This window comes from Mangifera indica, chromosome 9, assembly GCF_011075055.1.
Source record: "Mangifera indica cultivar Alphonso chromosome 9, CATAS_Mindica_2.1, whole genome shotgun sequence".
NCBI classification, from domain to species: Eukaryota; Viridiplantae; Streptophyta; class Magnoliopsida; order Sapindales; family Anacardiaceae; genus Mangifera; species Mangifera indica.
This window is the reverse complement of record NC_058145.1, coordinates 4,108,433-4,132,077: the sequence shown is the minus strand read 5'-3', so window position 1 is coordinate 4,132,077 and position 23,645 is coordinate 4,108,433. Positions and strand designations below refer to the sequence as shown.

Here is a 23,645-nt window from a genome sequence, read left to right as displayed (position 1 = left end):
TATTTTCTTTTTTAAAAATAAAAATAATTAATGTTGCCTCAATAGAAGAATGTTAGAAATTTTTTGATGTGCGCTAACATTAATTATGGTTTTAGTTTAATAAAGTTAGGTAATTGAATAGTCTAATGTCAATTTACAAATGAATTTAAGTGATCAATAAAAATAAATCTAATACACTTAAATGTTATTATCTGAGTGGACAACATAAGTGTAAACCTTAAAATTTATTAAAATTTGATAGAGGGTCAATTAACATACTATAAATTAGCTAGATTTCTACTTTAAAACCTAATATAGTATGCTTGTAATATAGTTTACCTATTCAAAGTTGTCGTTGAGGGAGATTTATAGAGTAGAAGACCAAGTCGTGTGAAAAGGTGATCTCGATAGGGAATTTCAAATGTTTTACGGTCTCAAATTGTGTGAAAATCTAAATATTTTTATACACTCTAAAACTTAATTTAATATTTGATGATCTATACATAAATATTAAAATGGTAGTTGATTGATTGATTTTATTTAATTTACATGAAATAATCTTACAGCTGCTGCCCCAGATCATTTCCAGTACCTATAATCTGCCCGGCCTGATTTTATTCCCAAAAGCCTTGAGCAATGTCAATTGCCAGGATTCCAGACTTACGCCTATTTTGTTTGCTATTCACCAGGGTGTAGTTCAAGTTTGATAGCACTAGATTTGGACTGGTATGTCATTTACAAGTTATATTTTGGTATTTGTGCAACCAGAAGCTTTTGTTGGGCCGTCTTCTTTAATTCTATCTCTGTAGGAATTGACATTTTTCTGTATAGCTTTGCGTTTGCAAATTTGCCATTTTTGCTATCCTTTTCTCGGGAAGGATGAGCTTAAGTTGTTCGGAGTTTTTCTTGACTCTTTTTTTGTTTTTTTTATTGCATACTCTAATCATCGAAAAAAAAATTGATAAATATACATTATTCCATAGGTTTACAGTATCACCTAGAAATACCAATCTTTTTTAATTAATTGAGAAATCTATTAATAGATTCTGCTTTGACTAAAATTGCTTTCCTTTTTTAATTAATTGAGAAATCTATTAATGGATTTTTTTTACACCTCTTTTTTCTTATTAATAAACTGAAATCCTTAAACTTTGATACATTTAACATAATAGTTTAATTTAATCTGGTGGAATTTAGGAATAAACTCTAGCACAAGATCACAAGTGATAATATTTAAAGTATAAATTAGAGCTCAATTAAACATGACCGTCAAATTATTTTTACCATCCAATCACATCATCTTAATATCCAGTTTGATACTCAAAACTTGAACAAAAATATATAATTTTATTCATAATAAAATAACTCAGTTTATTTCTAATCTACTCCTCATATGTGAATCAAAATTGCATAGAGCACAAAAGCAAAATTTCATATGACTTGAATTGCTTCAGGAGGTCCAATTTTAAGCTCCAAAGAATCTTTTGTAGTTGAAGTTGTAGAAGCAGTTTTAAAGGATCTTGGAACTTGTTGAAATGAACGAGATGGTGGAGGAATACCAGAGGGGCGGTGGTGGGTGGTGACTGGTGCACGAGGAGGCAGGTACACATAACCTGCCCTCTGATAATTCACAGCCTGAAATCCTCCAAAGTTCTGACCATTGCAAGGGTTCCTCTGTGTAAAAATGAGAAATTCATACTTCCAGCCATAGATATTTTGAATCCAAATAACATTCAGATTGATCAAATGGGTTCTTACCAAGTGAGGAATAGCGATTGTGGCTTCATTCAGGCTGATATCTGGGAATTGATTTGCAATCTGACTTAAGTTATTAGCCTGTAAAGAAAAACGACACTAAGTCTCAATTAATGCCTGCAAAATGCATAAGAAAAAGAAAGAAAGAAATTACAGGTTCTGAACAACCAATGTCAAAGACACTGGCTCTTCGATTCTTCTTGTCGCTCAAAGCCTGTCTCAGAAAATATTTTTGTGCATGACTTGCAACTTGAGTTGGGGTCCTGGTGCGTACAAATTTCTTTGAAATCCCTTTCCAATCTCCTTTTCCCAGCAATTTTAACCCAGCTAAAAAGTTCAAATGTTCCAATTCATTCCATGGTTTCCCTGATCACAGAGAAGATTTACTTCATCAAAATGAAAAATTATGCATCTAAACATCCAAAGAGGCAAAAGAAATATCAGAAAGGCTAATGGATCTCAAACAAAACCCACCATATATTCAAATAGAACCAGATACATTGATCACAAATAACAGCATAATAAATACATCTCCAAAAATAAACAGATAAAACAATAAAAATAAAATGGAAAATCCAGTATTACCCTTCTTCCTTTCATTTGCAGTCTTGGCTCTCTTAAAATGAACCAGGCCATCAGAGAGATACCCATTATAGTCATCATCTCCATTGGAGTTTGCAGAAAGAAACTGCAAATTTCTAACGCTAGCACTTTCCTTAAAGGATGGATCAAGTTTTTTATTCAAAAGTTGCACCCCGAAAAGCTTAAAACAGCCCTTGCCATTGCAGGTTCTTGAGTTGTGGCCATTGCTCCCACAGTGAGAACATTTTCTGGCGGTTTCTCTGGCCATCATAGAAAATGAAATATGATTTATGGGTATTCAGAGTCCGAGGATTCACTTTCTTTATCTTAAGTTTTATAGGCTTCTACTTGCCTTCCAAGTAAGCACACAGCAAAGATTTCACTCAGAATATTAATGTCTTATCTGCCCATTTGCCATATAATTGGTCAGGATTTTCAGATTTATACTCACCAGCTGTTGACAACAAATCAAATAAAATTACTTGAAAGATAATTTACCCTAAATTAAAATTTTATTTTCTTTCAAATAAGAAAATATTAATATGCTTCTCAAACAGTAAATAAAGATAAATACACCCAATTTGACATAAATCTAGTTTGACTGAGTGGATTATATTTATTTAAACACAATTATTGATTTTCTAGAAACTTTCATCATATGACAATAGTAGTTTGGTTATTTGGTTGAATAATTAAATAATTATTAATATTCTATGGGACATTATTGCGGCTAAACATCCTATAAAAATTATTTTATTCAAAAAATGATAGTTGATGGTGGTTAAGGTAAAAAATGGGTTGATGGTAGACATTACACTGTTGTTTTAGAAAGTTTAGGCAAATTTTTTTTTAAATGATTTTTGTCTAATGTAGCAATAAAATAACGATAAATTCTTTTAATGACTTTTGTCTGAAACGACAATAAAACAACATAGTAGATGAGATGACATTTGTTGTGTCAGTGGTTACGTCAGTAAATACCAGTTTCTGTATCAAAACTATGTATATATAACATTTGTGTTTAATACATGACTTAAATTTTTTAGGTATATATTTATTAGAAAAGTTATTTTCAAATCTTTATTCAAATCGCTCAACCACTTAGCATAAGTCTTGTTTTTCTTTTCAAGAAAATACTATAAAATGCCATAATTAATTAGCATTAAAAATTTAATTGTTGTTAAATTATTATATGAGTTTTGTTAAACGTATCCACTTTTAAATACAAATGAGCATATATATTATATATCATTATTTGATTGACTATTACTTTATCTTTAATTCAAAATCACTAAATTATTTGATGATATATATCAAATATATATTTATTTATATAATAAAAATATTTATACATAATTTTATTGTTATTGTATAAAACTTAATATGTATAAATTGTATTTCATACAAATAAAAATTCCAATATCTAATATACTTTTGGTGATATATAATGTAATCTAGTAATTCATATAGAGTTATTTTATCTTCGAAGATCTTGTTTTGGTTTCGACTGGTCATATCGATTAGAGTCATAGTTTGCATTATTAAGGGTGTTTGATTCAGGATAATTATTATTATTCCGATAATCTATGTTAAGTTAATTATATTATTTTATTTGATTTTTTATTTCGGTAATATTTTATTATCAATGAGATTGTGATTGATAATATATGGTAATTTGGTTACTATCTCTAATTTAAATACTAAAAAATATCAATATAATCTTAATTTTATTATAATTTTCATCTTTATTTATTATAATTTTTTTAAAAATATTATAATTTTTAATTAATATAATAAATAAGATAAATAATATTTTAAAATAATTATGCTAAATAATAATACCTTTTAATATTTTTTTTAATACATCTAAAAAAATTATATTATAATAATTATAACTTAATGATTTATATCATTAATCTTTTAACTAATCTTTTATTTATGTTGATAATTATCTATTTCAAAAACACTTTTATATTACGGTATGGTACCGTATACGTCAAACGAGAAGTTTCTACCCAAGGTTTAATAAGTAAACGATTTTCACCATTAAATTTGGAAAATTAAATTTTTCACCTACATATTATAATTTTTAACAAATTATAAAAAAAAAGCTAAGTACTCTGCACTTTCAAAATTTTTTAAATAATTTTATAAATTAATTTATATTAATTTTAACCCTAATTTATATTAGGCCAAAGGACTATTTCCCACCCAAGGTATGCTTTTTTTACAAATTCCCACCCGTTAACTTTGAAAAGCCTATTTATCTACCCATAGGTTGTTAAAAAAAAGTCAGGTTGACGGATTCAAGGGCAAAATCATCATTTTATCTGTAATATTAAAAATAAACTTAAATTTAATTTCTTTTTTACCCCCAAACCCTAACAACTAATAATTTTCTCTCAATTCAAGTTTTAAAAAACAACATTTTTCTCCCTAGGCTTTCCAAACTTTCGGATTGAATTTTTCGACAACGATCGACGATCTCTAGGGGACATCTCTTCCTCCCTAGCGTCTCCTCTTTCCGACCATGTGGCGTCTTCCCCTCCTAGGCATCGTCGATGTCAGAAGTGTACGACTGGAAGGAGGGGCTATTAGAGAGGGAAAATAGGTGCTTAGAGATCGTCGATCGTTATCGAAAAAATTGGATCTGAAGTTTAGAAATCCTAGGGGGGAAAATACAGTTTTTGAAAACTTTGGTTGGGGGGAAAGTGTGAGTTTTTAGGGTTTGGAGGAAAAATGATATGACCAACGGACTCAGTTAAGTTTAACGGCCCATAGGTGGATAAATAAGATTTTCAAAGTTAACGGGGGAACTTTGAGAATTTAGCATACTATGGGTGGGAATAGTGCTTTGGCCTTTATATTATTAAATAATGTTGAAATTTGAAGAAACTGTCTCCTGCTTTTGTGAATAATTTTCTACACTTTCAAACACAACTTGAACTGTTTCGTCACTGCCATTGCCGCCATCGTTGCTGCTGTTGCACTTTCCGGTCATTACCACCGTGTCTGACCACCACCATCACTCTTTCACCACTGTTACGTCAGCCCGTTACTCCTTGCTTATCCTCCTGTGATGTCAGTTTGGCGTGTGTTTCGTTTGTGGATTTATTTTGTGCTTGAATCTGATTGGGGGTTGTGTTCTCTGTTTGATCGGTGAGTTTTTTGAGTTTGGTTGAGGATTTGTTTGTGATTAGGAGTTGTATTATTGACCAGGAGTTGCATTATTGAAGTTGGTTGTCTCTATGAGCAGAAGGTATTTGTGGAAAACCCTGTGTGAGCTAGCACACCGGGTGTTTGTGCTTTTGCCTGGCCGAATGCCCTTCATCTAGCATTCCAGCTTTTGTCCAGCCAGCAAACACACCCTCCTACCCATCCTGTTCTGACTTGAATCCACCAATTGCAACATTTGTCTCTTGTTTGCGTGAATAATTTTCTGCATTTTCAAACACGATTTAATATTTGCCTTTAAGCTTTTAAAAATAACATTAACACCCCATAATAAATATTTATTATAATAATACTTTACAAAATTATAAATTACCTTTTAATTATTAAAATTAAAATTTCAAACTTCAAAGTGAAAATTGTCTATTCATCAAACCTTGGGTGGAAACAGTTATTTGGCCGATGCCAGGATATCGTATAAACGATCTTATCCGGACAACCCAAAAAAAAAAAAAAATGGGTCAGTGAAGAAAGGATAGACATTAGACACAGACAAGCAGTCCACTGGAGAAATCAAAAAGTAACGCCCTCAAGTGAGTGCAGCGAATCATAGCTGGTGCGTGCTTTTGCTAGAGACCTCGAATCCACCTCAAAGTGCTGAACTAACAAACCTCGTCTTGGCAACTGCGTTTTTATCATCTTTTTTCTCTTTTTTTTTTTCTCTCACTCTCTCTTAAAATACCCAATTCCTAACAAAATTTCTGGTAAACGAAAAGCTTCAAACCTCTTGCATTTACCTTAAACAATTTCTTCTAACTTTTAGGGTTTCTAACTCGACGAGGTCCCTTTTTTATTTTTTAGATTTTCTTAACTGGATTATTGCTTTCTTTATTTGAGTTTTGATTTTATCGTGTATATTGTGACTAATGGATTCTGTTGAGTAATCAATATTATATATAGTTGAGGAATTGTTGCTGGTTGTGTTTTTAAGATTAGTTTTGTTTTTAATTTTTTGATGTAGATGTTTGGTTTGGCTTACTGAAATGGCCGTGCAATCATATTCTGGAGCTCTCTAGCGATAATGCCGGGCGTTCCATTGGTGGCATGTGAAACGTCCTCGTATGTTCTTCACAAAACGTCCTGAATTGCTACTTTTGCTATGTTCTTCTTGTCATTTGATTAAATTATGTTATTTTTTAAACTGGAAATGGCTGCCAATGAATGTACAGAGACTAGCTTTTATGATTTGGATAGTATCATTTTCTTCATTAAGGCATTTGGTATGGTTTGTTTTTTAGTTTCTTTCTATCTAATGCTGCAAATGAGGTACCTCAGCTTAATGGTTGGAAATTTTGATAACTCATTTGAGCTTTGCTTATGATTCTCAATCGCCTAATACTCTACATGTGACTTTTTAGTTGTAGGATTTTCTAATTTGTAGAATTATAATGGGAAATTTTCATTGGATATGAAGGAGGGTTTGAACATTTGGTGTAAATCATTGTTTATTTATCTTTCATTACCTTGGTTTTTACTTTTTGATGATGGGAGTTTAGAGAATCTCTCCCTTTTCTATGAGTTCATCTTTTGGACTTCTTTTTTGCTACTGCAGGTACTCTAGAAGCACGGATCAGATGTGCCGGGAGGACTCTCATGTGCATTTAACTGCAGAAGAGGAAAATGCTGCTGAAGAGAGTCTGTCTATCTATTGCAAGCCGGTAGAATTTTACAACATTCTTCAACGACGTGCTATAAGAAATGTAATGCTTTTGATCTGTCAAAATTTCCAAGCTCTGTTTCATCCCATTAGATGGTATTTTTGTTGCTGGTATGTGTTACTTGAGGGCCCAATGCAGAATTAGCTTTGTGTTTTGAACCATTTTCTTTTTTTCGTTGGAATAGATTATTGATTTTACAAAGCAGTGTGGAAATGGATGTTTCTTAGTGCGATTGTCTTGCTTTTGCACCTTGCACATACTCATATGCATCCATGATACTTTGCATCTTTCACTCCAATTTGCATATTCATAGATTTTTTCTGTCATTTGCTTTTTGTTTCTAACTGAGCATTATTGTCTGATGTAGCCATCATTTCTTCAACGATGTTTGAACTACCAAATTCAAGAAAAGCACAGAAGGAGGTAATAATGTACTAATACCATTCTATATCTAAAAATAATTGTGTTGACAAAGTTTTTTATGGCAGTTTTAGGTGTGGTGGGATGATATGTTGTCATATGAAATTTTTGTGTGCAAGAGTTTAGTAGTTGCCTATGAACTTTTACCAATAATAAGCTTATAGTGGTTTTCCTTGGAAAATTGAGTGGCAAGTTGGAGTAGCTACATGTTCTTAGAAGTTATTATCGTTATTATGTTGTATCTCCCTTCGAAACAGATATGTTGGAAAATTTAGGGGTTTATTGGTTCCATTCTTGTCTTTTATGTTTTCTTCTCTTTTAAAATGTGAAAGACTTGTCTGAAACCTGTTTTCATTTTCTGTTATCAGATATTCTTAATTTCTCTCCTTTTGACTAAACGGTAATATAACAAGGAAGATGATTTTTAATTGTTTTTTCTGTTTGTAAGATTCATTATAACAGTCAGAAAGAAATTTTGAGTTATTTGTTTGATTATGGATAAAGTTGTCTGGTTTTGGTTTATGAAATTATGATAATTGCAATAAAGTATTTTAAAAGTTGTATATCTAAAAAAATCAGATATTTGTTAATTGTTTTTTAATGCATTCTCAAATCATTGTGAAAGGCTTACCAATGAGACCCATTGCCCTGTAGGTCTTCTTTGTGCTTTTTGTCAGAGACTTAAAAAATTAGTATAGACTTAATATTACTTACTCTCTTCAAGAGGAAAAAAAAAAAAATGTTATTTGTTCTTTTTGGGCTGTCCTTGCGCAAAAAACATACCCTATGCAAATTTATGCTATATAATTTCTTCGTGTATTAAATCAATTTTCAGATAGTTCTCCATACAATATGGGATACTAAGTCTGTGGTTTTCATAGGAGCTACTAAACTGGAGTACCTTTTTTGTAATACGAAACACCAATTATATTGAGAATGAGTAAATGTTTACAGTGGTGGACTAGGTATCCATGGCTGGAGAGCTAGATATTTACTAAAATTCTTAAAAACCTTGTTTAATTGTGCAATATGAACAGCAAGACAGATAGATTACAACAGCTTGCTAACCTTAAAAAAAGTGGAATGCATCCACTTGAAACCCCTTGCCAGATGAGCTGGATTACCTTGAGGTTTTCATATCAAGCTATCTTGGATGGCTTGTCCCAAACATTCATCATGTTGTTTAATAAGGCTTAATGATACTTATGGTTTAATTAATAAATCATTTTTTGCTGATTAAATACTATTTTATTAACACTGTCAGATGATTGCCTGAATATTTGATGCTATTGTGATTGAAAGTGTTCTATTTAAATTACCAAAAAAAAGAAAGTGTTCTATTTAATGATGTTGGCTTGTCTGTATTGGCCACATGTTTAGCATAGATAATGAATTTTAGGTACTGACTATGAATCTGTTGGTTGGATTTCTAGAATACAAATGACAATTTCCTTGTCAAAAACTGTCAATGAAGGTGTACAAGCTCAGTGCCCTTTTCCTTTGTACATTTTGTTGGCAAGACTAGGGTCTATAACAGAGGTAGGGATGATTTCTCTAGAGCTCACTGATATAGCAAATGTTTTTGTATATTTTCAATATATGCACGTGAAAATCTCTGGTGTGGACATCCTGAAATTTTTAATGTGTGGACCAAAGGTGAGTTACTGGTCATTGGTCTTGATTTTTGAAAATTGTGAGGTAGTGATTGCTCAGTGACCCTTGGTCCACGAGTTTGAAACTTCAGGACATTTGCACCAGAGATTTACTCTTTCTTTCTTTCTTTATATGTGTGTATGTATGTATGTATGTATGTATGTATGTAAGTATGCATGTATGTAAGTATGCATGTATTCTATTTTGCTTACTTTGATGTCGTTGGAGGCAGTGTTCTGCAGAATATCGCTTTAATCGAGCTTGTATTTTGACAAATTTTGCTGGAGTTGAGGGGAGTACTCAAGTTCAGGCCAATTTTATTCTCCCTGACATTAATAAGCTAGCATTGAAGGCCAAATCAAGCTCACTAGCTATCTTGCTTGTCAACTTTGGTATATTCATATATATATATTCATTTGTATTTTTGATTGATTTGCTGGTATTTATCTGCCAAAATTAAAATTGAATTTTGATCTTGGTTGTTCTTTGCAGCTGCAACCCCAAATCCTTTGTGTGGAATTGACTTAAACAAGGCTCGTTTGGGTATGACATCATTTCCGTGTGAGATATACTCTTGTTGCTTAATTTTTGCAGATCAAACTTTGTGCTTTTTTACTTCTTGTGATAGGAAACTCCCTTAAATATTAATATGATTTGGTTATTAGGCATTTTGGGAGCTCACATGTCTGCTGGAAACTGTTTGTTGGTCTAATTGAAATTTATTGTTCTTCAAAATTCTAAAATTTCTGTGTTTCATTATTCCTACTCATTAAATGGAATAAAGTAGATCTGGCTATTTCCTGTAGTCTGGATTATTGTCTCTGTGTCACTATATATCCTTGGCAACTTTGGGATCATTGCTGTCAAGTGCTTAACCTTTTTTGTTACCCTTATCCTTGAATATTCTTCATCCCCTTCTAAATTCCATTAAATTTTATTTTGCAGCAAATGATGGAGGATGCTGCCTTTGTGGCAAGATACCATTGGAATCACTCTATATGTCGTGGGAGAATTCCCCAAATTTGAGTCTGGGACAGAGAGCTGAGGTGAAGCATCCAGTTGACATGCTCTCTTGCTTCTTGAAGGTACAACATTTGTAACCCTCTTGTGGAACTTTTCTTTCTTAATCTTCTTCACATTGTGAAATCTTGAGTCAATATTGATTGCTTGCTAATGCCATACGATTTTGCTTGGTCTGTCATTATTCTTTGACACACTGCACTTTATGAAGATGACTTCTTGGCACACTAAATTTTGCTCTTTTGGATGCTAGTTTATTTCTATATGTTGTTACATCTAGGGATATTGTGAAGCTGCAATAAATGAATAATATCTAGGACATTTTGTTGTCTAAAGCATTTCAATTCAATTTTCATTTTGATATGGAGTATATTAAAACTTGACGTTCATCTTGTTGACTGTGGATCTATAAATTAACCCATATACATGCTTGTTTGTGCCCTGAGTTAAATTGCCTTTACTAATAAATTTGTACAATCTTCAAATGTTTCAGTATATCTGTTGCATCCTAAATTGTTTTGCCATTAATGAGTGTGATCGCATTTTGTCTATAAAAGTTTCATCAATTTATGATTTTTTCATTATATATTTAACTTGGAAATTGTATGAGGATAAATCATGGGGTCTTGGTAATGGGTTTGATATCTTTTGGATTCTTATGATTTTTAGTTCTCAGTTTTCCTTTGCATGGTAGTCTTTGTTTTTACTAGAAAGCATTGAAGCCACCTGAACTAAGAATTTCACAGATGAGACAGAGAGAAAGAGAGAGAATGAGAGGTTTCAGAGTTACAAAGTGTAGAGAGAGAGAAAACTTTCATTTCAGTATTCATGCATAACCAATGTTTACAGGGGTCCCACTATTTAACAATATTCGAAACCAACACATTCCAATTCTCCTGTCACATTACTTAATCAAACGAAATTTAACTAATTGTAATATTGAATAAAATTGCAGCACGCGATGTCATCTTGAGATGGACAAAATGCAGCGTCTCGACTTGGCTCTCTAACGACTAAACAACAGCTTCTTAAACTTGTCGATTCAAATACATAACACATTATTGAAATTTAGTATTCCATTGACTTAATGTTTCTCTTATCCTCCTTTCTTGGCAAGTTTTTTTGAAGATTCCTTTAAGTACGCTTGGTGAATACTGGAGAGACCTACCCCAAAGAATTAGAAAAAAGAAAGAGTCAATTCCCACTAAAAATTTCATCATCCCAATATCGAAAAGGATAATAAGAGTCCTGAGGACAAAGACTGCTAAACAAATGTTGATCTCAAACATTGTCTTTTTGAAGCTCTATGCCATCAAATTTGTGTATTTTCCTCAGAAACCACCTGTAATTTAGCTTCTATGCCTCCATTTCCACATTTATGTGACAATTGATGAAATAATAAGGGTTAGAATATGTTATATATGACTAAATGAAAAGTAGTCTGATTGTGCTGACAAAAGAAGCAAATAAGAGCTATTAGTTTTTGCTAGAAATTTAAACTGAGAAAAAAAAATTTATTTGTATGATTTGTTGCAATTGGCTTTTCAGGACTCCTTAGATTTTCTATATTTAATTTTTATCTATGAAAAATATTCCCTGACTAAATTGTATTTATATTATTTCTGTTTCTTGTTGCAGTTGAGTTGTTTGAATAAGGATAAATGTGTCTCAATCCAAATACCCTTTTCTAATTGTACCTCGGTTTGTTCTATTCTTCATGTTTTCTTATTTCTTTTTTGTTTGTGTTTTTTCATGTTGACCACTTCTGATTTTCTTTACTTTTCAATTTTTGTTTTGTTTTTCAAAGTATACATCACAGCAGGTGCATGTCACCATTTCTGCAGAAGAGATAGGAGGAAAGGAAAAATCGCCTTACAATTTATACACTTGTAGTGATATTACTTCTTCAACATTGTCTCGTATCATTCGGTAATAGTCTCTCTCCTAAGATTACTATGTTAACACTATGGTCACTCCCTCTATTTCTTGCTGTTACTCTGGAAAGACTGATTAACAAGTTTCCCCTTTTTTGTGTTCTTCTGTTCTTTATGTACCCAGATTCCCTACAGTTGGGCATAACTCCCCCTTTCTTTCCCTTCCTTTCCCTTCCTTCCCCTCCTCATATGCCTATGTATCTGTCTGTATATATATGTGGCTATCTAGTTGTAGTTTGCTTCCATGCTTCAGGTTTACCATATTATGTGTTACCTTAAAGAATAGTTGTTGAAGTTGTTTTTGAGTACATAATTTTAGAATTTTAACCCATAAGTGAACATTCAATTTTCTCTGCACTGGGAAGGCATTGGCTTGTGTATTAGTATTGCTACTATTTGGTGCTTCATTGGGTTCCCTAATTGATCCATAAATAATTATGTGACCCATGGGTTTTACATTATTATTTTCTACTTCTGTTATTAGGTTGAGGGCTGGAAATGTTGTCTTCAACTATAAATATTATAACAACAAATTACAGAGAACTGAAGGTATGTAAATATATTCTAACATTTCCTTCTTGTTCCTAATATCGATAGGTCTTATATCTATATTTTTGCATTTATTTATTTACTTTTAAGTTAATTTTTTATTTAATAGTAGATAATTGGTTCTTCCTAGTTCAGGCACATTGATACCAGGCTTACTGTCATTGTTCAACAAATACACAATTTAAGGTTTTTTGCTTTTGTGTATGTTAGAATGCATAAAAAGGGTCGATAACGAAAGTACATGTGTTTTCTTTTTCAAGTATTTTGCAATTAACTAGAGTTGCATTTAAATTCTCAGTGAGCTGAAGCAATTTGATAGGTTCTAACTTTAAGTGAAATGAATATATTTATCTGTGAATTGTATTGTATGGTTTCTGTTCAATGGATACAATACTTTTGGTGCCTCTAATTTACTGAAGGGTGTCTGGTTTTGAACACTTGAAAACTTTTCGTTTTAAAATTTATCCGTATCAGTGCTGTAGGAAATTGTTGCTAGAATTGTGGTGTGAATCTGATTCATCTTTTAACTTGCAGTAACTGAAGACTTTTCTTGTCCATTCTGCTTGGTGAAATGTGCAAGCTTTAAGGTAGAACCTTTTCCTGATTTATATTTATATCATTGTGGTTCAAATTCAGTGACCTTATAGTAGCTAAACTGCTCTGGCTTGATGCTTAGTAACTTCTTATGTGGTTGTAGGGTCTTCGATACCACCTGCCTTCATCACACGATCTATTCAACTTTGAATTTTGGGTTGGTAAACCTCTGGAATCTTTAGTGCTGTTCTGATAACTTCCATGTGTTGTGAATTGCTATTGCTAAATCAACAAATACTTATATAGGTTACTGAAGAATATCAAGCTGTAAATGTATCTGTGAAGACTGACACTTGGAGATCTGAGGTCAGAACTTTTTCATACTAAAAGTACTTTTGCAGGGTTATTTTGCGGTACTATTTTTGTTTAGACTTGTGATTGTTTGTGTTGGAGTATTTAACTTGAAGTTCCAAACCTTCATGCAAAATTGGGATACTTTATTTGAATTTAACTTTTACCATATTTAACTAAGAATTCTTGTGTTTAATCCCAATTCTAGAATTATACAATGTTGAAGAGGAAGATGAGCTTGTGTTTGGCTTCACATGGATAGTTTTGTGTTTGGATCTCATTGACAAGTTTGTTAATTATTTTTGGTTATTACATTCTTTTGTTGGGTTTCTTCCAATGAGACTATACATCTTGCAATAATTACTGGACACACATTTTGATGAAGTTTTCATTTTAAAATTGTTATGCTAATGAAGCTATTGCTTTTTTTTTTCTTTGGATTCACTTTTTTCTTGTGTTCGTTAGAGAATTGGTATGTTCAATAAATTTAGGAGTTATCATTTATGTGTCAATATGTTTATTCAGGTTGTTGCGGATGGTGTTGATCCTAAGGAACAAACATTCTTCTTCTGGTAAGTTTCTGTTTCCTTTTTATCATTGTTTGTTCTCTAGATCTTCATGGCTTTATCTAGTTATGTTCATATATGTGAATGCCATGAATGAAACTGAATAAGATCCTTATTATGCACAGCTCAAAAAGACGAAGGCACAAGAGATGGAAGAACCTAATTCAACATTCAAAGCATCTGCATCCACTTGTCTTAGAGTTGGGTAACAGTATGTGACCAAAAATTAATTTTCAACAACTTAGATACTGTACAAATCTTTAGATTCATCTCAGTTTTATTAATACTGAAATTGTGTTTCAATATGGATTTCTTATATGGCACCATTCCAATAAAATTCATGCTTTCTTTCCTTTGTTTCTCACTTGCTGAGGTTTTAAAACATGGCTTTTGTTTCTGCCCTAACAAGTACTAAACTGATGGGCAATTAGCAATTCCTGGTATATAATTTTTTATTAGGCTGATCTGCTGCCCTCAGACCAATCTTGAACTGAAAATGTATCTTATTTGATGAAAATAAAGGTATTCTTCAGCATATTATATACAGATTGCGTTTGGTACTTGGTTGGATGTAAGCTAAAGTTGACTTCTGTAGTGTTTTATCTTAAATGCTCCTTTTGTGAAATTCTTTATTCAACGCTTAATCAAGAAGGATCATGTCTCAGGTGGGAATGATTTTTGGAATGCTAGTGTTGGGGTTGTGGAGTGTGCACAGAGTGTTACTCCCAGCTTTAATGCTGTGGGAGTTTCAGGTGTTGCAGCACAATCATATACTGATCCTGAGTGCCTTCAGTCTGTATCAGAAAACAATTTTAGCCCCCCTGCCATGCTACAGTTTGCAAAGACAAGAAAATTATCTATTGAATATGCTGATCCCAGAAAGTATGTATTACGTCCTAGGATTTTCTCTTTCTAAAGGCTTTTACGTGGAGGGACAATGAAAAGAAAGAATAGTTACTAGGAAAACTATACTGTCCAAAACTCTCATATTTTTTCTTTATGCTGTTGATATTTATTATGAAGAAGTTCCTTACAAGATTTGTGTTATTGCTTCAGCATACATTCTAATTTGTTTAAATGTGGAACTTTATAACGGTCAAATTCATGTGATGATTTGATTCCCATCTGTTTTGGGCGGTATGGTTTATCTTTTTGAAGTGGTTGTAGTTGCTTAATTTGTTCATATAATGTGGATTTGGAGACTAATAGTTGTAACAGAACTAACTAGAGAGTAACTTACCATTAAATGCTTAAAAGTGCTGAGCTGGTTAAGTCTTTGCCAAAAAAGCAGGAGCATAAGGCCATTTTATTAGTGCTGTATTAGGTTTACCGTTAGTATGAGGTTACCCACATGTATTGCAATAATTTGAGGTGTTGTCACATGACCTGTTAAGTTCATTTCTAGAAATCTCATATTGGTGTGGGTTTGATCTAAGTTTTTATTCTCTCTTTTCAGCTGTACTCTCCTTCAGAAGCAACAGTTCTTTCACTCACATAGAGCTCAGGTAGTTAATGGTTTGTAGTTTGATTGATAATCTGGTTTCCCTTGTGATATGCTTCTTACTCTCTTACAGGAAGTGTTGGATTTATCAGGCTTCTCAAAAGATTATTCTTTTCTTGAAATTGATTGATCCTTAGTTGTTCAGTAGTCTCATCAAATTATGCGAGTAACAAATTTATTAACTGCAATATATCTTGATCATCTTAGGTAAAATGGGGCTTAGACCATCTTAAAAGAGTAATATTAGTTTTCAATCTTCTGAAATCTTTAAATATTTAAGCTTATAGGTTTGTCTTTGCCCAGAGATGTCTTGACTGTAAACAGTAGTCCATTATATTGTTTGTCTCTCCTTTTGAGTGACTACCATCAGTAGATCACAGTGCCCTGATTACTGGCAATTATGTGTCAAACATCTGAAAATGGTTACTCTTCTGTTCACAAAGCTGATGGCACCAGAGCAAGTAATGTCAGATCGGGATAGCGAGGACGAAGTTGATGATGATGTTGCAGATTTGGAAGACCGAAGGGTATGTAAAATGGTTGTAAATATACCATGTATTATGTTCACCTTGTAATTTTGATGTGTGCTAAAAAAAAAAAAAGCTTTTTAGACATGGATCTATCAATAACATATAGCTTATTCATTGACAAATCTTCTGTACATTCTCAAGCAGCATGATTTCCTCAGCTCATTCTGTGAGCCCCATAGAACTCCTAGATTGAAACTGAAACTGTCTTTTCTATATTATTGAAAACTATATATTTTTATGCTGGAATGAAAGAGCCTAGGATATTCTGTGCATAAATTTTCTTTAGTCTGATTGTTTTTAAACATGAATGCATTTCTCAGCGATGCTAGATGAATGCTTTAACTGATTAGTTATATTAGTTTCCTGATACTAGAAAAAAATTTGGTATTAAATTTATGAGGAATCACAAAAAATGATGTGAAAATAAAATAGGTGAAAATGTTATTTAGTGCTACTTCGAATTTTTATTGTTCAAAAGCTGTTTGGTTGATACATTTCTTATCTCAATTGAAGGTCCAAGTAAGTTTGCATGTACCCAAACTGTAAGGGCCACCTGAAAATCCAGCTATTTTTACCTGTGCCCTTGCTTGGTTTTTGATCATTTATTGCAAAGTAATGCTGCATTATTAGTACTATCACTTAAAAAATGTATATGCTTATTACTGGCCATAGTCATGAAATTTGATCTGTTGTCATTGATATAATCGTAGTATCAATCAATGCTTGATCTGACCTTTGCATGGATGAAATATGCATGGACTGAGCTATATGAGCCTTTGTCATCAATTCATTTTTCCTGTTGTTAGATCTGATCTTGGCATTGATGAATGAGGGATGATCTGAGTTATATGGGTTGTCATCATCAATTGAGTTTTCCTTTGTGCCGGCTGGGCCTTACTTTTACAAGATTTGATGTTATGCTTTATTAGTGTTTTCATCCATGGTAGGATAGCCATAATATATTCAAGTATGTTTCAGATGCTTGATGACTTTGTTGATGTAACTAAAGATGAGAAGCAAATGATGCACTTGTGGAACTCCTTTGTGAGGAAGCAACGGTATTTTTCACTATCCATTTGGTTTTAAGTCATTTATTCTTGTTGTATAAGTGGTTCTCTTGATGGGTTGGTTGTAGGAATCATTCTGTGCCATTCTCAATTGAAGAAAGAAAATCCTCAATTTGTTTTTATCTTAATTATTTCAATTGTTTTGTTTCTTGAGATTTCTATTGCTAACCTCGCTCCTGTGGGTCAACATGTGAGTTCTTTAACAGTTAGTTGATCCTTGCCAAACTTATTTTTTCAGAACATTTTATGACTGTACCTGGATTTCTAGGCACTTTTGTATCAAATCTCTCTTTCCTTTTATGTTTTGATTCTTTTGGTTATTATGACTATAATCTATAGCTTATCCTGAGCTATTATCTGATGAATGATTCTTTAGTGTTTTCACTATAATATTAGACATTAAACCAAGTCAATGTGATTGATAGTTGCTCTGTTTGATGGGTCTGAATTTAAAAGTTTCCTAATTATCAGACCTAAAACAAATCTAATTAATTAGTCTGGCAGTAATTCTAATGTAATTAAATTCAATTACAATTGGATTTGAGCAGGTAAGCATTCAAAATTGATGGATATAAAAGATATTGTGGTTATAATTTATAATTTTTCTATATTCTCTATACAGATACTTTCAATAATTTCAATGCTATTATTGAATCATTTCTAATGAGCTACAGAATTTTAGGTTAATAAATCTTCTTTTAGCAGTGTCAGATTCAATTTTATTGTGAAGTGTGTTTAAATACGGACTGTAATGCGGCCAAGAATTTCATTTAGAAGTAGCAATATGAATCATATAAATTGAAAAAATTATAAAGTTGTATTTTATGTGTCAGATGTAATGATCATTTTCTGCTTGCTTATGAACACAAATTAAACTTTTTGATTAGGATGAATTATTTAAATAAGATATATTTTAATCATAATCAAAATAAAAATTCTGGTTTCTGAATTCATTTATATATCACTATCAGATGTTAGATTGAGATTTAGATCAAACCTAAGCTGACTAATCAACTGTCCTGGTTGCTCATTTCATACCGTACTGCATGATGCATTTGTATATGGTTATCTCTGACATGCTTAGTGTATAATAGCATATATCCTTTGTGCCTATATGTGATTCATTTGCTTGAGTATTTTTTAAATTTTGTTCTGTGGTTGTATATGGCTATCTCTGAAATGCTTGCAGGGTGTTGGCTGATAGTCATATTCCCTGGGCATGTGAAGCATTTACGAAATTGCATGGACATGACTTGGTCCAAGCCCCAGCCCTTATTTGGTGAGCTCATCTTTTTCTCATTGACTGTAATTGTTAATGAGCGTCCAAATATTCTTTCCCAATAGTTTCATACTTTTGCCTTTCTACCTCGCATATGCCAACTGATTTTTTCTTTTTTTTGCAATATTTGGTGGAAATTTATTTTTAATGAAACAGCTCAGTATGAGTGTACATAAAAAAAAAAATTAAAAAATCATGTAATTGTTTAGGTATAGCAAACATCTGGAGGTATTGAACTATAACTTTTATTGAAGAGACTGAATTTTATTTTATTTTTTTCTATTGAAAGGATTAAATTTTCAAATTTTCTTATTGAAAGGATAAAGCTTTTGTATTTTCCTATTAAAGAGACTAAATTTTGTTTTTTTTTTTCTATTGAAATGACTGAATTTCCAAACTTTCTTATTGAAGGATAAAATTTTTATATTTTCCTCTTGAAGGGATTAAATTTTTACTATTACCTATTGAATTTGCCAAATTAATCACCTTGCTAAATAAAAAAAAATCAATAATCTTAATTGTGTTTATTCGGTACATCAATAGGAAGTACTGAAATTTTGGTTCTATTATAAAAAATTAAAAGTTTAGTTCTTTTAATAGAAAAATTTAGAGTTTATCTATCCAATGGTTAAAAAAAAAAAATTTTAGTCCTTTCAATAGAAAAAAATGTGATAGTTCGATATCTTCAGGTGTTCTTATCCCTAATGTTTATGGTCAATTTATTAAAAGCTTGTCATGAAGGTTTTCTATCTTACCTTTTAGACCATTAGAACTTTTATCATCGAATAGCTGCTGTATCAATTACACAGTCTGTGAAGTGCAACCAAGTCAACTTATCCAATAGTGTTACCCATTTGTTTGAATTAGTGATCAACTACTGTCAGCGTTCTCATAATTGCTGATTTGGGTTATTGCTACTGCACCATATGTAAACACTTGGTAGTAATCTATATAATTAAAACTTGAGAATATTTTGTATTGTCTTATGTTAAAGTTTTGTTCTTGTCAATGTACAACTAATCTCATACACTGATCCAGGGATTTATTTTATAGTCTGCAAAATTACCTACCATGCTTGTCGTTTGGTTTAATAATTTATGGACGGTAATACAGTTTATAGTAGTATTGAAGGATAAGAATGTTATGTATTAATTAGTATTTCATTGTGTAGGTGTTGGAGACTGTTTATGATCAAACTGTGGAATCATGGACTGCTTGATGCACGCACGATGAACAATTGTAATATTACTCTGGAACAATATCGAACGCAGGATTTGGATCCTATGAGAAGTTGAAAGGTAAATTTTTTTTTTTTCTGTCAAATATGAAGAGGAAGGGTTCCCATTTTTTTAATGATTTATATAATTCAAAAAATGTTGCCATCAGTAACTTATTTTAAATACATTTAAACAAATTATAGAGAAAAAGATTTAGTGCAAATATCTGGTCTTCTAATTTTATATTGGAGCTCAAAAATGTTTGATTTCATGATGCTTTGATGTCATGGGAGTGTCTTTGTGTAATTCTTTGTTAAAAAGTTATAAGACAAGAAATGGTCAGATCAGAAGTTGCATATAAGCCATGTATGAGTGTTGTGGCTGACGAGTTTCGGGGATATATTTTTGAGTAACAAGCATGGTTGGTTTGGTTATTTTGAATGAAATTGGTTGATTTGGTTCTTGCTGTAGAATCCCCCAATTATGAAGGGGGGAAAAAAAAAAGAGGTAATTAACGCGTAAAACAGATGATAAATTGCTAATTGAAACCATTACCATTATGCTACAAAAGCACAATGTACTGTGAGGTCTGTGTTAGGGATGGCAATTTGGCTATGATTTTAAGGTCCCGACCCTCTTCGACCTAATAGAGAGAAGATTTTTCGATATAAACAGGGAAGGGGACGGTGACGAAAATGAAAAAAATCTTTACAATCGGGGACGGGTTAGAGATAGGGATACATGTCTTCTCTTTCTGTCTCGCCCTATCTTCATCTCTTTATATTAATATATTTATTTAAAATACTGATATATTTTTATAGTTTTAAATTATCTATGTTTTTTAAATTTATTTAGGTTTTTATTGTACATATTAAAGTAGTTAATATATTATATTTGTGATATTTGAAATAGTGGGTTAATTTTAATTTTGTTATTTAATATATTTATATTGTGTTTAGAAGATATATAGAAGATTTTTTTTTTTTTGTGGATATGGAGAGCGGATTTTTTTTTCGCAAGAATGGGGAATTATTTTTATCCCCGTAGCGAGAACAGATTGAGGACAAGGATTGAAATCCCCTCCCCGTCTCGCTTCGTTGCCATCCCTAGTATGAGGTATTCCCGTCATGCTAAATGTGTATATTTCTTTGCTTAATTGAAAAAAAAAAAATAGTAAGTGTTGCTTGAGAAAAGTCGCAGGTAATTTATCAAACAAATAAAATTTACGGGTGTTTGGTTTAGAAAATATTTTATTATTAAAATTAAAAGGTTATTTTGAAGATAAATTATTTAGAAGATTATTGAATATAAATAATTATTATATTTGATAAAATTTAGTAAGTATAAATAATTATTGTGTTTGGTTAGAGATAATAAAAGAATATTAATAAATTATTTTATTTAAATATCTTTGAGTATAATTATCTTAAAATGTTTTTTATATTATTTGTTATATTAATTGAAAATAAGGTTATTTTTGTTAAAAAAATTAATAAATAAAAATATAATTATAATAAAATCAAAATTATCTTAACAATATTTTAATATCTAAGAGAAATGTGATAATTAGATATATTACTGATGTAATCTTAATCACACATTAATCAAATGATGCTTTAGTGTTTGTCATTTCAAAACATAAATAAACAATAATGATCTATAATAAATTATATATAAACTCAGAGATATTAAGTGCACAAACGTTGTCAAAAGTTTATAAAGTTATAAGAAATATGTTGATTAATATATATACATTAATCTGTGAAATAATTCTTATTTCTTTAAATTTTTATAAGCTTGATCTGACACGAATTGAGAAAAATGATTAGACTGACCTTAAAAGAAATTTAAAAGAAGATGTCTTAATTGTAAGCCCTTATGATAGTAAACCACCACGTGTTGCTGCATGTGCTTACTGTTTTTAGCAAATTATCTGTTTTTCCACTCACTAAGCCCAAGCCGTACTTCACAATCCAAGTGTTCTTAATGTTTTCACTTGGATCGGACACAAAGACAGACATTATAAATAATATTTAAAATTATTTTACTTAACAAATCTAGTTTAATCTAGCTGCACATATTATTGTAGGTTTGATGAGGGTCCCAAATCTCGATTGGATCGCATTTTGAAGTTGACACCAAAGTTTGAGTAAGCCTGGATCATCATGCTTGTCCTCGGGTGTTGACTAGTTTGATCCAAGGTTCAATGGATGCTTGTTTTCTTCTGTTTCTAATTTGCCATAAATTGGATTGTCTGTTTACTTTGAAATTGTTCAATCAACTCTACATAAAACTACATGTCAACATAGCCGCACGAGAATGATAAGTGATTAACACTTTTTAAACGTTAAGGTTGGACCTAAAAAAACTTGTATGAATAAAAAATTTTCACCCAGATTAAACTTTATTACTGAAAATTAACCTTGACATAGGTGTAAATATTAAGTTATTACATTACTCCCATAATACTCTCCATCATGGAACTTTGATAGGATCTTAAGAGGAGTGCCCTCAGGAGATTGCTGTGTTTGCTGGTTTTGCCCTTATTTGTTTCTTGCTGTTCTACCTTTTGGTTGGCCAGCTTTTTGAGCAGGAAATTGTGAATTTTGCGATCAAGGGATGAAAAAGTAATTTTAGGTCAAATTTTGAGTGAAAAAATATTAATAACTTTTGTTAAAATGATCCTTTGCAATTCTTGAACTAATTTAGGATCATTCATTTATTTTGTGTGGGTACATGATGCAACTCAATAAACTAAAGTCTGTTTTTCGCAGGAAGTTGATAGAATATATCCTATTAAAAATAGGAATGAAGTATTTTAATTTAAACTTGTTTCTTAAATTGAGACATCAATTTGAAGCCGTGGATATTTTGCAATCTATTAGACGTGAGAAAAAAATGTGAATGTTGTTATTTTGTCTGCAATCTCTGTAATTTCTATAAACATTAAGCTATGTTAATCTATTGGTGTGCAAGTTTGCACCTACAATATGTACACTGAATGATGGAGGAAATAGACGGCAGGTCCATGTTCAAACTTGTGTCGATATTGAATAAACTTAAAGTTGAATAAAAAGGAATTCTGGAACATTTCAAAAAGGTTATAAACTTTCAAAGAAGAGCTAATTAAGGTTCAAACTAAGTTGATGGAAGAACCAATGGATGGTAGTTTAGTTTCTTTAGAAAAGGAGAAGGTCGAGATATTTTGGTGCTAAGCAACAAATAGAGGAGTTACTTGCCAAGCAAAAGTCAAGAATTCAATGGTTAAAGGAGGGCGTTCAAAACACTAGTAATTTATGTGTCAAAGGGAGGACAAATAGGAATAAAATTACTACAATACTAAGTAAAGATGACTCTATTTTGGTTAATCCTTCTTGCATCAAAGAAGAGTTGCTGAACCATTTTGAAGTCATATTTAAATATGAGAATGAGAGTAAAGACTTGAGTGGAGTTTGAGAGGTTATCAATAAGAAGATCAATAAGGATCAAACGACCATTTTGGTGGGTGAAGTATCCATTGAGCAAATTAAGGATACTATATTTGGGATGACCAATAACAATGAGTCGGGTATGGACAAATTTAGATCATTCTTTTTCAAAAAAGTTTGATCTATTGTGGGTTATGATGTGATTAGTGCTATTAAAGATTTCTTCTCTACATGTACTTTGCTTAAATAGGTCAATTTGACTATTATAGCCCTCATTCCCAAGTGTTCAAACCCCTCCACATGCAACAACTATCGACCTATCTCTTGTTGTAATATCTTATACAAGTGCATTACAAAAAAATTGGCTAATCGATTAAAAGTTGTGCTTCAT

At 31.6% G+C, this 23,645-nt stretch overlaps 2 protein-coding genes across 13 annotated transcripts; one reads left to right on the top strand and one right to left on the bottom strand.

Annotated features, from left to right (window-relative positions):
* Positions 1 to 1,373: 1,373 nt before the first annotated feature.
* LOC123224716 (probable transcription factor At5g61620) lies at positions 1,374 to 2,603 on the bottom strand. Its single transcript, XM_044648413.1, has 4 exons — positions 2,320 to 2,603; positions 1,889 to 2,100; positions 1,738 to 1,815; positions 1,374 to 1,653 (listed from the first exon to the last, which is right to left on the bottom strand). The coding sequence occupies exons 1-4, from the start codon at positions 2,585 to 2,587 to the stop codon at positions 1,411 to 1,413; spliced, it is 801 nt and encodes a 266-aa protein (XP_044504348.1). The 5' UTR covers positions 2,588 to 2,603; the 3' UTR covers positions 1,374 to 1,410.
* Positions 2,604 to 5,236: 2,633 nt separating this feature from the next.
* On the top strand, positions 5,237 to 22,134 carry LOC123225740 (polycomb group protein EMBRYONIC FLOWER 2-like). 12 transcript variants are annotated; one of them, XM_044649881.1, is made up of 23 exons: positions 6,035 to 6,103; positions 6,509 to 6,606; positions 7,100 to 7,247; positions 7,573 to 7,628; positions 9,059 to 9,164; positions 9,511 to 9,670; positions 9,771 to 9,839; positions 10,224 to 10,363; positions 11,937 to 11,999; positions 12,106 to 12,227; positions 12,717 to 12,781; positions 13,316 to 13,368; positions 13,479 to 13,532; positions 13,622 to 13,681; positions 14,192 to 14,238; positions 14,358 to 14,443; positions 14,898 to 15,114; positions 15,689 to 15,737; positions 16,177 to 16,260; positions 17,242 to 17,321; positions 18,520 to 18,609; positions 19,781 to 19,907; positions 21,916 to 22,134. In XM_044649881.1, the coding sequence occupies exons 2-22, from the start codon at positions 6,569 to 6,571 to the stop codon at positions 19,902 to 19,904; spliced, it is 1,911 nt and encodes a 636-aa protein (XP_044505816.1). In that variant the 5' UTR covers positions 6,035 to 6,103; positions 6,509 to 6,568; the 3' UTR covers positions 19,905 to 19,907; positions 21,916 to 22,134. The 12 variants fall into 12 exon arrangements, with proteins under 12 accessions (XP_044505815.1, XP_044505816.1, XP_044505822.1 ...); XM_044649880.1 differs by lacking the exons at positions 6,035 to 6,103; positions 21,916 to 22,134 and adding an exon at positions 5,237 to 5,475 and having other exon boundaries at positions 19,781 to 20,290; XM_044649887.1 differs by lacking the exon at positions 21,916 to 22,134 and having other exon boundaries at positions 9,771 to 9,821; positions 19,781 to 20,290.
* The last annotated feature ends 1,511 nt before the right edge of the window (positions 22,135 to 23,645 follow it).

What these genes read in the sequence shown, in the direction of transcription:
- LOC123224716 (XM_044648413.1), bottom strand. Translation starts at nt 2,587, where the DNA reads ATGATGGCCAGAGAAACCGCCAGAAAATGTTCTCACTGTGGGAGCAAT. An exon ending in ACATTGGTTGTTCAGAACCT is followed by an intron (nt 1,816 to 1,888) that starts GTAATTTCTTTC and finishes TTTTCTTTACAG; the next exon opens with GCTAATAACTTAAGTCAGAT. An exon ending in CAATCGCTATTCCTCACTTG is followed by an intron (nt 1,654 to 1,737) that starts GTAAGAACCCAT and finishes ATTTTTACACAG; the next exon opens with AGGAACCCTTGCAATGGTCA.
- LOC123225740 (XM_044649881.1), top strand. Translation starts at nt 6,569, where the DNA reads ATGCCGGGCGTTCCATTGGTGGCATGTGAAACGTCCTC. An exon ending in AACGACGTGCTATAAGAAAT is followed by an intron (nt 7,248 to 7,572) that starts GTAATGCTTTTG and finishes TGTCTGATGTAG; the next exon opens with CCATCATTTCTTCAACGATG. An exon ending in TGCTCTCTTGCTTCTTGAAG is followed by an intron (nt 10,364 to 11,936) that starts GTACAACATTTG and finishes TTCTTGTTGCAG; the next exon opens with TTGAGTTGTTTGAATAAGGA.